This window comes from Neofelis nebulosa, chromosome 7, assembly GCF_028018385.1.
Source record: "Neofelis nebulosa isolate mNeoNeb1 chromosome 7, mNeoNeb1.pri, whole genome shotgun sequence".
NCBI classification, from domain to species: domain Eukaryota; kingdom Metazoa; phylum Chordata; class Mammalia; order Carnivora; family Felidae; genus Neofelis; species Neofelis nebulosa.
In genome coordinates this window covers 148,403,157-148,415,229 of record NC_080788.1, presented here as the reverse complement: position 1 = coordinate 148,415,229, position 12,073 = coordinate 148,403,157, and the positions used below count along the sequence as shown (strand labels likewise).

The 12,073-nt window shown below is 41.6% G+C and overlaps 1 gene segment (V, D, J or C); it reads left to right on the top strand.

Moving 5' to 3' along the window:
• The first annotated feature begins 1,047 nt into the window (after positions 1-1,047).
• Positions 1,048-1,644, top strand: LOC131518019 (immunoglobulin heavy variable 3-74-like). The segment is given in 2 exon segments: positions 1,048-1,186; positions 1,286-1,644. Coding segments are annotated over 2 exon segments (405 nt in total).
• Positions 1,645-12,073: the final 10,429 nt, after the last annotated feature.

Genomic DNA, 12,073 nt, shown 5'->3' with positions numbered 1-12,073 from the left:
TGGGAACTTTAGCACCAAGAAGGCTGTGCAAACAAGCCTTGTTAATTCCTCACTAATTGACTTGCCCAAATCCAAATCTCTGTCTTGTTAACTCTTCACAAATCCATTGTTTTTTTATTCTAAAAGGCACAAGGGCCACCTACTTTCTTCATTCTCTGGATGTCATATTATTAGGAAGCTTGTGCACATGCAAAATGAAATTTATTCTCTTCTGTAGATCTGTCTTATGTCAGTTGAATCCTTAGACCAGACAAAGAACACAGAAGCAAAGAAGGAAAAACCTTTCTGGTCCTACAAGTTGAAGATGTACCCATAAAAATTAGGTAAGAAAATGAAATAAAGACATGCAAATCAGTAAGAAGAAAATTATTTGTTTGAGAATCACATGAACTTATAGTGAAATCTTAGAAACTCCATAAAAAAAGTATTAGAACTAATAAACTCAGGAAAAGTTCAGGGTACAAATCAACATACAAAAATATGTTGTATTTCCACACACCTAAAACATAGTATATGAAAAAAATGACAAAATCACACAATTGAAAATGGCACAAAATGGAGCATCTGTGTGGCTCAATCCGTTAAGGGCCTACTGTTGATTTTGGCTCAGGTCATGATCTCATGGTTCCTGCGTTTAATTCTAAGGCAGGGTCTGCAATGATTGTGCAGAGCCTGCTTGGGATTCTCTGTCCCCTTCTCTCTCTCTGATCTCTCACTCCTTCCCTCTATCTGTCACACAAAAATAAACACACATTAAAATATATGGCACAAAATAAAGTATTTAGGATTAAATTTCACTAAAAAGTAAAATAGTACACCAAACATGACGTGCTGGGAGAAAGACATGTAAAATGGCAAACACAGATGAAAAGATAACTGTGTTCACAGATTAGAATTATTTATACTGTCACAGTCCCTTCTGCAAGAAGTGATCTAGAAGTGACTCTCAAACACTGGTTTTAAATTTGAAACAAATCTAAGTCTGGAGCCTGATATATAGTCAGAGGATATGCAAATAGGGCCCTCCCTGTGCTGATTAAACCAGTCCAGCTCCAACCCTGCAGCTGGGAGAGGAGCCCCAGCCCCGGGAGTCCCAGGTGTTCCCATTCTGTGATCAGCACAGAACACACACACCTCACCATGGAGTTTGTGCTGGGCTGGGTTTTCCTGGTTGCTCTTTTAAAAGGTAATTCATGGTGAACGAGGGACACTGAGTCTGTGAGTGGATATGAGCGAAACAGTGAATGTGTGACAGTTTCCTGACCAAGATGTCTTGTGTCTGCAGGTGTCCTGTGTGACGAGCAGCTGGTGGAGTCTGGAGGAGACCTGGTGAAGCCTGGGGGGTCCCTGAGACTCACCTGTGTGGCCTCTGGATTCACCTTCAGTAGCTACTACATGCACTGGGTCCGCCAGGCTCCAGGGAAGGGGCTGCAGTGGGTCGCGTATATTAGTGGTAGTGGAAGTAGCACAGGCTACGCAGACTCCGTGAAGGGCCGATTCACCATCTCCAGAGACAACGCCAAGAACACGCTGTATCTGCAGATGAACAGCCTCAAGACCGAGGACACGGCCACATATTACTGTGCAAGAGACACAGTGAGGGGACCTCACTGGGAGCCCAGACACAAACCTCCCTGCAGGTAGGGGATCAGCACCACCAGGGGGCGCACACTATGCACAATTTTGCTTTGTGTTCCCAGGAGCAGGTGCAGTTGGAGGATACAGGCAGGTTTCCTGTCAGGGTCTGGGGTTTCCTCTCAACACAGCAGTTCCTGGACACAGGATTCTGTGCTTACCTATTAACTTTCTGAATTAGCAACTGTGTTGTCATAGGAAAACTGCACTAACATGCACAAAGACACAGTTGTTTGCATTGCTTACTCCTGTCCCTCAACATGAGTGAATTACAGATTTCCTGAGGCACAACAGCTGAACCTTAAAGCAGTCCCAGATACACTCCCTGTGCAGCCAGGACCACAGGATCCCACAGCTCCCCATTATCTTCACCCATCGCTTGTCCCAATCAAACAACATGACACTTCCCTCCTGGCATTTGCTACTCAGGACATTAAATGAGCTACAGCTTTATTCAATTCCTCTAAACAAGAGATGAATCATCTCCATGTATTAGTCAGGATTCCCTTGAGCAACAGAATCCAAAGCACATTGGTTTCCATGACAAAATATGTTGAGAAGTCCCATGATCTACTGCCACAAGTTGGGGACCCAGGAAAACCAATGGTGTAATTCTCGCCTGATTATGAAATACTCTAGTCTCAGAACCTGCAGAGCTGATGATGTAGCTCTCAGAACAAGGGCAAGAGGAGACCAATGTCCAGTTCAAACAAGCACATGGGAAGTAAAAATGAGGGAATTCTTCCTCCCTCTGCATCGGGTTCTACTCAGAACTATAATGGAATGGGTGATGCCTAGGCAGAAAGAAAACATGGATGGAAATGCCAATCTCTTCTGGAAACACATATCAGACATACTCAGAAGGAGTGGTTAATCTGGGCACCCATGACGCAGTCAAGATTAAAATAAGGTAATCATGAAGTCAACCTCCTGTAAATGTGGAGTTCAAAGACTAAAGATTTAGAAGTCCATGCTGTCACGGGGGTGGAGCCTGGTGGGCATGGCAGTGCTCCTGTGAAGAAGGAGAGCAGAGACCAATGGGGGGGCACTGCGATCTGAGGGTCCCCTGGCTGGCATAGGGAGAGACAGTCCCTTCTTGGAGTGCATTTTGGAGAGGGGGCATTGCCTCTCATGGGACACGAGAGCTGACAGGCACCATTGCACTGCCCTGGTCATTAGCATTGGAGCCTCTGCTAAGAGCACCTAACTGGACGCTGCCTTCTTGATGTTCTTTACCATGAACTCCAAGCCCCTAATGTTCGTGAAACTGCCCTTCTGGGATAACCAGCTCCAGCCACAGCACAGAAAAGCCCTCTCCCAGAGGATCGGTGGGGTCCCTATAATATTGAGTTCATACAGTTTGGACTTTTGAAACCCAGCTAGAGCTCCTGATATAAAATATAAGAGCTCTGTGCCACCAGGTGGGCCAATGGCTTGGACACAGACAGGGTGAAGGCAGGGTTCTGACTGGGACCAACGAGTACAGATTTTTCTCTCTGTGGGAGGGCTTCCTGAACAGGGGCGGCTGGGAACTCCAACTGCAGGGACTAGAGGGGTTGCTGATGCCAATATTTCCCCCCGCCAATCAGCATGGACAGAGTTCAGTGAGCAGCACAGCACCCCCCAGTAGAAGCTGAGCCACTGACACCAAGATCCACCCCCCTTGTCTTACTCAGATGCTTCCTTACTAGGAAAAGACTGCCTGGAACCCAGACCAGCACAACGCCCCTCCCTCCAAAGACCACCATATACCCCCACAGGCACCAAGTCTACTGACCATATAGTGAGGCAAAGCTTCACTTCTAGGGGAGATAGGAATTAGCCTCTTTTAACAGTCAGAACAAACTCACTTAGTTAAAACACAACACTGGACAAAGTTGAAAAACTCCCTACTGGAGGCAAGGAGAAACCTGCAAAGGACTGACTTGAGGGACACAGCAGCCAATACATGACAGCACAGTGCACACAGCACATGCAAGAAATGCTTCCAGAATATCAGGTCCTCAACAGTATGTAAACACTTCTCATGAAGACACTACTCTAGAAGCAGAAAACATAACAGGATTTTCCGAAAAACTTAAGAATGCAGAGACAGACATACAGACTGATGGAGGAATGCATTCCAAAAGAATAAACGATAAAAGGTCATTGTAAGGGATATAATTAAAACACATATAACAAATATGCCTCAAACAGAATTTTTAAAAACTATAATAAGTAAAAAGAATTTTTAAAAACTATCATACGGACACTAGCTGTGCTTCAAGAAAGCAAACAAGACAGGAGGATACCCTGTCTACATATAGAAAAGACCTAAAAACTTGTCAGTCTGAAACGTTACAAATGCTATAAACGGGAGGTGAAACTGATTGTATATAATGACCTCAGGTGGAAAGAAGCAGATGAGTGAGTAAGTGACAGAGAAGATAAAATTATGGGGGAAATGAAGCAGGAAAGAAGAGGAAAACTAAATATTGCATCTCAAACGTATACTTCGGGAACTCAGCAACTCCAAAAAGTGAAATAAAATACTTTTCAAAGGAGTCCCTGAGAAATTGTGTTTTATATACACAAAGGGTTACTACGTGGCAATGAGAAAGAATGAAATATGGCCCTTTGTAGCAACATGGGTGGAACTGGAGAGTGTTATGCTAAGTGAAATAAGCCATACAGAAAAAGACAGATACCATATGTTTCACTCTTATGTGGATCCTGAAAAACTTAACAGAAACCCATGGGGGAGGGGAAGGAAAAAAAAGGAGGTGAGAGTGGGAGAGAGCCAAAGTGTAAGAGACTCTTAAAAACAGAACACACTAAGGGTTGATGGGGGGTGGGAGGGAGGGGAGGGTGGGTGATGGGTATTGAGGAGGGCACCTTTTGGGATGAGCACTGGGTGTTGTATAGAAACCAATCTGACAATAAACTTCATATAGTGAAAAAAAAGGAGTCCCTGAGCAAAACGAGAGGGAGGAAAAAAAGGAAAAGTTTTATCTGAGTGCATTATAGTGGAAAATGTCCACAAACTGGGGAAAGAAACAGTCGTCCACATCTATGAGTCACAGAGAACTCCCATTAAAATAAAAAAAAGCAGGCAACAGAGAGACATATAACAGTAAAATAAGCAAAATACACATAGAAAGAAAAACACTAAAAGCAGCAAGTCAAAAGAATTCGCTAACTAAAAAGGGATGACATAAAAGATTATGGCAGATGTCTCCACAGAAACCTGCAGGCAAGAAAGGAGTGGCATGATATCCTCAACATGCCCAATTAAAAAATATGCAGCCAAGAATCCTTACCCATCAAGGCTATCATTCAGATACAAGGAGAGAGAGAATTTCCCAAACAAAAACCAAAGGAGTTTGTGGCATCTAAACCAACCCTTTGAGAAATATTAAATGGGACTCTTTGAGTGGGTAAGGAAGACTAAAAGAAACAAAGACTAGAAATAAGCAGAGAAAATCTCCATAAATAGTGACTTGAGAGGTAACAAAATGGCACTAAGTTTATATCTATCAATAATCACTGTGAATGTAAAAGGGCAACATGCTCCAATCAAAAGGCATAGGAAAACAGAGTGGATAAAAAAATACAAGACCTTCTATACACTGCATACAATAGGCTCATCTTCAACCCAAACACCTGTAGATTGAAAGTGAGGGGAGGGATAGCAATTTATCATGCTAACGGACGTCGAAAGCAAGTTGTAGCACCATACACGTATGACACTAACTAGATTTTAACCAAAATCTGTTCAAGAGATGAGGAAGGCAGTATATCATCATAAACTAGTCTATCCAATGAGAAGATACAAAGCTTTAAATCTTTATATGCTAAAATTCTAACCACTGATATATATAAATCAGTTAATAAGAAACATAAAGAAACTAATTGATAATAATACAATAATAATAATAGAGAACTTTAATGCTCCACTTACAACAATGGACACATCATCTGAGCTGAAAATCAATAAGGAAACAATGGCTAAGGAAGACACACTGGACCAAATGGACTTAACAGATATATTCAGAACATTCCATTCTAAACAGCAGAATACACATTCCTTTTGAGTGCACATAGAACATTCCCCAGAACAGATCACATACTATGTCACAAATCAGCCCTCTACAAGTACAAAAAGATTGACATAATACCAAGCATATTTTCAGACCAGGACACTATGAAACTTGAAGTCAACCACAAGAAACCTTTGGCAACACCACTAATACATGAAGTTAAAGACACTGTAGTAAAGATTGTATGAGATTTTCAGGAAATTAAGGAAACAGTAAAAAATACATGGAAGCAAATGAAAACGGAAACATGCCAGTGCCAAACCATCTGGATGCAGCAAAACTGGTTGGAAGAGGGAAATATATAGCAATACAGGCCAAACTCAAGAAAGAAGAAAAATCTCAAACACACAACCATGTTACACCTAAACAAGCTAGGAAATGAACAGAAAATGAATGCTGAAGCCAGCAGGAGAAGGTAAATAAAGAACACTAGACCAGAAATAAATGATAAAGAAACAAACAAAAACAGTAGAACAGATCAAAGAAACTATAAGCTGGGTTTTGGAAGCATAACTAAAAATGATAAACCGAGGCCATACTTAGCAAAAACAAAAGAGAAAGGACTAAGTAATTTTTTTTAGTATGAAATTTATTTTCAAATTTGTTTCCATACAACACCCAGTGCTCATCCCAACAGGTGCCCTCCTCAGTGGCCATCACCCACCCTCCCCTCATCCCACCCCCCATATACCCTCAGTTTGTTCTCAGTCTTGAAGAGTCTCTTCTGTTTTGGCTCCCTCCCTCTCCAACCATTATTTGCCTTCCCCACCCCCATGGTCATCTGTTAAGTTTTTCAGGATCCACATAGAAGTGAAAACATATGTCCTTATCTGTATGACTTATTTCACTTAGCATAACACTGTCCAGTTCCATCCATGTTGCTACAAAAGGCCATATTTGACTCTTTCTCATTGCCACGTAGTATTCCATTGTGTATATAAACCACAATTTCTTTATCCATTTGTCAGTTGATGGACATTTAGGCTCTTTCCATAATTTAGCTATTGTTGAGAGTGCTGCTATAAACGTTGGGGTACAAGTGCCCCTATGCATCAGCACTCCTGTACCCCTTCGGTAAATTCCTAGCAGTGCTACTGCTGGGTCATAGGGTAGGTCTATTTTTAAGTTTTTGAGGAACCTCCACACTGTTTTCCAGAGCGGCTGCACCAGTTTGCATTCCCACCAACAGTGCAAGAGGGTTCCCGTTTCTCCACATCCTCTCCAGCATCTATAGTCTCCTGTTTTTTCATTTTGACCACTTTGACTGGCATGAGGTGATATCTCAGTGTGGTTTTGATTTGTATTTCCCTGATGAGGAGCGACTTTGAGCATCTTTTCATGTGCCTGATGCCCATCTGGATGTCTTCTTTAGAGAAGTGTCTATTCATGTTTTCTGCCCATTTCTTCACTGGATTATTTGTTTTTCAGGTGGGGACTTTGGTGAGCTCTCTATACATTTTGGATACTAGCCCTTTGTCCAATATGTCTCTTGCAAATATCCTTTCCCATTCCATTGGTTTCCTTTTAGTTTTGTTGATTGTTTACTTTGTGGTGCAGAAACTTTTTATCTTCATGAGGTCCCAATAGTTCATTTTTGCTTTTAATTCCCTTGCCTTTGGGGTTGGGTCAAGTAAGAAATTGCTGCAGCTGAGGTCAGAGTTTTTCCCTGCTTTCTCCTCTAGGAGAAAGTCTGAGTCTCCTGTCTCAGACTCAGGTTCTTTATCCATTGTTAGTTTGTTTTTGTGAATGGTGTAAGAAAGTGGTCTAGTTTCATCCTTATGCATGTTGCTGCTCAGTTCTCCCAGCATCATTTGTTAAAGGGACTCTCTTTTTTTTCCATTGGATATTGTATCCTGCTTTGTCAAAGATTAGTTCGCAGGTCTAGATTAGTTTTGTGGGTCTATCTTTGGGGTTTCTATTCTATTCCATTGGTCTATGTGTCTCTTTTTGTGCCAATACCATGCTGTCTTGATGATTATAGCTTTGTGGTAGAGGGTAAAGTCTGGGATTGTGATACCCGCTTTGGTATTCTTCTTCAAAATTACTTTGGCTATTTGGGGCCTTTCGTGGTTCCATACAAATTTTAGGATTGCTGGTTCTACCTTCGAGAAGAATGCTGGTGCGGTTTTGATTGGGATTGCATCGAATGTGTAGATAGCTTTGGGTAGTATTGACATTTTAACAATATTTATTCTTCCAATCCATGAGCACGGAATGTTTTTCCATTTCTTTATATCTTCTTCAATTTCCTTCATAAACTTTCTATAGTTTTCAGTATACAGATCTTTTACATCTTTGGTTAGGTTTACATGATTCTTGGTGCAATTGTGAATGGGGTCAGTTTCTTTATTTGTCTTTCTGTTGCTTCATTATTAGTGTGTAAGAATGCAACTGATTTCTGTACACTGATTTTGTATCCTGAGATTTTACTGAACTCATGTATCAGTTCTAGCAGACTTTTGGTGGAGTCATCAGGTTTTCCATATATAATATCATGTCATCTGCAACATGTGAAACCTTAACTCCATCTTTGCCAATTTTGAGGCCTTGATTTTCTTTTCTTGTCTGGTTGCTGATGCTAGAACTTCCAACACTATGTTACACAACAGCGGTGAGAGTGGACATCCCTGTCGTGTTGCTGATCTCAGGGAGAAAGCTCTCAGTTTTTCCCCATTGAGGATGATATCAGCTGTGGGATTTTCATAAATGCCTTTCACGATGCTTAAGTAGGTTCCTTCTGTCCCGAGTGTCTTGAGGGTTTTTTTTAAGAAACGATGTTGAATTTTGTCAAATGCTCTTTCTACATCGATTGACAGGATCATATGGTTCTTATCTTTTCTTTTATTAATGTGATGTATCACATTGATTGATTTGCGAATGTTGAACCAGCGCTGCAGCCCAGTGATGAATCCCACTTGATCATGGTAAATAATTATTTTTATATGCTGTTGAATTCGATTTGCTTGTATCTTATTGAGAACTTTTGCATCCATATTCATCAGGGATATTGGCCTGTACTCTTTTTTTCCTGGGTCTCTGTCTGGTTTAGGAATCAAAGTAATGCTGATTTCATAGAATGAGTCTGGAAGTTTTCCTTCCCTTTCTATTTTTTGAAATAGATTGAGAAGTATTATCTCTGCTTTAATGTCTGGTAGAATTCCCCTGGGAAGCCATCTGGTCCTGAACTCTTATTTGTTGGGAGATTTTTGATAACTGATTCAGTTTCTTCGCTGGTTTTGGGTCTGTTCAAGCTTTCTATTTTTTCCTGTTTGAGTTTTGGAAGTGTGTGGCTGCTTAGGAATTTGTCCATTTCTTCCAGGTTGTCCAGTTTGTTGGCATATAATTTTTCATAGTATTCCCTGATAATTGCTGTGTTTCTGAGGGAGTGGTTGTAATAATTCCATTTTCATTCATGATTTTATCTATTTGGGTCATCTCCCTTTCTTTTAGAGAAGACTGGCTCCAGGTGTATCAATTTTGTTTATTTTTTCAAAAATAAACAACTCTTGGTTTCATTGATTAGCTCTACAGTTTTTTTAGATTCTGTATTGTTTATTTCTGTGCTGATCTTTATTATTTCTCTCCTTCTGCTGGGTTTGGGGTGTCTTTGCTGTTCTGCTTCTTTTCCTTTAGATGTGCTGTTAGATTTTGTATTTGGGATTTTTCTTGTTTCTTGACATAGGCCTGGATTGCAATGTATTTTCCTCTCAGGACTGCCCTTGCTGCATCCCAAAGCGTTTGGTTTGTTGAATTTTCATTTTCATTTGTTTCCATATATTTTTAAATTTCTTCTCTAATTGCCTGGTTGATCCATTCATCCTTTAGTAGGGTGTTCTTTAACCTCCATGCTTTTGGAGGCTTTCCAGACTTTTTCTTGTGGTTGATTTCAAGTTTCATCACATTGTGGTCTGAAAGTATGCATGGTATGATCTCAATCCTTGTATACTTATGAAGGGCTCTTTTATGACCCAGTATATGATCTATCTTGGAGAAGGTTCCATGTGCACTCAAGAAGAAGGTATATTCCGTTGCTCTGGGGTGCAGAGTTCTACATATATCTGTCATGTCCATCTGATCCAGTGTATCGTTCAGGGCCCTTGTTTCTTTATTGATCCTGTGTCTAGATGATCTATGCTCTGTTGTAAGTGGAGTATTAAAGTCCCCTGCAATTACCACATTGTTATCAATAAGGTTGCTTATGTTTGTGATTGTTTTATATATTTGTGGGCTCCCGTATTTGGTTCATAGACATTTATAATTGTTAGCTCTTCCTGATGGATAAACCCTGTAATTATTATATAATGCCCTTCTTCATCTCTTGTTACAGCCTTTAAAGTCTAGTTTGTCTGTTGTAAGTATGGCTACTCCAGCTTTCTTTTCACTTCCAAGAGCATGATAGTTGGTTCTCTATCCCCTCACTTTCAATCTGAAGGTATTCTCAGGTATAAAATGAGTCTACTGTAGACAGCAAATAGATGGGTCTTGTTCTTTTATCCATTCTGATACCCTATGTCTTTTGGTTGGAGCATTTAGTCCATTTACATTCAGTGATATTATAGAAAGATATAGGTTTAGAGTCATTGTGATATCTGTAGGTTTCATACTTGTAGTGATGTCTCTGGTACTTTGTCTCACATGATCCCCCCTAGGATCTCTTTAGAGCTGGTTTAGTGGTGATGAATTCCTTCAGTTTTTCTTTGTTTGGGAAGACCTCTTTCTCTTCTTCTATTCTACATGACAGACTTGCTGGATAAAGGATTCTCAGCTGCATTATTTTTCTGTTCATCACACTGAAGATTTCTTGCCATTCCTTTCTGGCCTGCCACGTTTCAGTAGAGAGATCCGTCACTAGTCTTTTGGTCTCCCTTTATATGTTAAAGCATGTTTATCTCTAGCTGCTTCCAGAATTCTCTCTTTATCCTTGTATTTTGCCAGTTTCACTATGATACGTCATGAAGAAGATCGATTCAAGTTACATCTGAAGGCAGTTCTCTGTGCCTCTTGGATTTCAATGCCTTTTTCCTTCCCCACATAAAGGAAGTTCTCAGCTATAATTCCGTCAAGTACACCTTCAGCACCTTTGCCTCTTCCTCCTCTAGAACCCCAATTATGCATATATTATTTCATTTAATTATGTCACATAGTTCTCTAAGTCTCCCCTCATACTCCTGGATTTTTTGATCTCTCTTTCGCAGCTTCTTCTTTGTCTATAATTTTATCTTCTAATTCACCTATTCTCTCCTCTGCCTCTTCAATCTGAGCTGTGGTCGCCTCCATTTTGTTTTGCAGCTCATTTATAGCATTTTTAGCTCCTCCTGACTGTTTCTTAGTCCCTTGATCTCTGTATTAGTAGATTCTCTGCTGTTCTCTATACTTTTTTCAAGACCAGCGATTAATTTTATGACTATTATTTTAAATTCATTTTCTACTATACTGCTTAAATTGTTTTTGATCAGTTCATTAGTTGTTGCTATTTCCTGTAGTTTCTGATGGGTAGAATTCTTCCGATTCATCATTTTGGAGAGTCCCTGGAGTGGCGCGGAACTGCAGGGTTCTTCCCCTGTGCTGTCTGGAGTAACTTCCATTGGTAGGCGGGGCTGAAGTCAGACCGGATATCTGCCCCCAGCCCACCGCTGGGGCCACAGTCAGACTACTGTGTACCTTATCTTCCCCTTTCCCAGGGGCAGGACTCACTGTGGAGTGGTGTGGCCTCTGGGCTACTTGCACACTTCCAGGCTTGGGCGCTGCTTTGATGGGATCTGACATATTAGCCTGGATGGATCCACAAGATGCACAGGGGCAGGAGGGGCAGGTTCAGCTCGCTTTTCCTTTGGTGGTCCACTTCAGGAGGAGCCCTGTGGCACTGGGAGGGAGGCATACCTATTGGAGGGATGGATCCGCAGAAGCACAGCGTTGGGTATTTGGGCGGTGCAAGCAAGTTCGTGCCAGGAACTGGTTCCCTTTGGGATTCTGGCTGGGGGATGGGCAAGGGAAATGGCTCTTCCCTGTGCCTTTGTTCTCCACCAAGCTGAGCTCTATCCTGTGGGGCTCAACAACTCTCTCTCCCATTGTCCTTTAGCCCTCCCGCTCTCTGAGCAGCGCGGTTGAATTATAACATTCCAGATGTTAATTCCCACTGGCTGTCAGAACACACTCCATCCAGCCCCTCTGCTTTTGCAAGCCAGATTCGGGGGCTCTGCCTTGCTGGGTGGGCTGGCTGCACCTCCACTGCCTTTTTCCCTCCACCCAGTCCATGTAGCGTGGACTGCCTCTCCAACCTTCCTATCCACTCTGTGGGCCTCTCGTCTATGCTTGGCTCCAGAGAGTCCATTCTGCTAGTCTTCTGGTGGTTTCCTGGG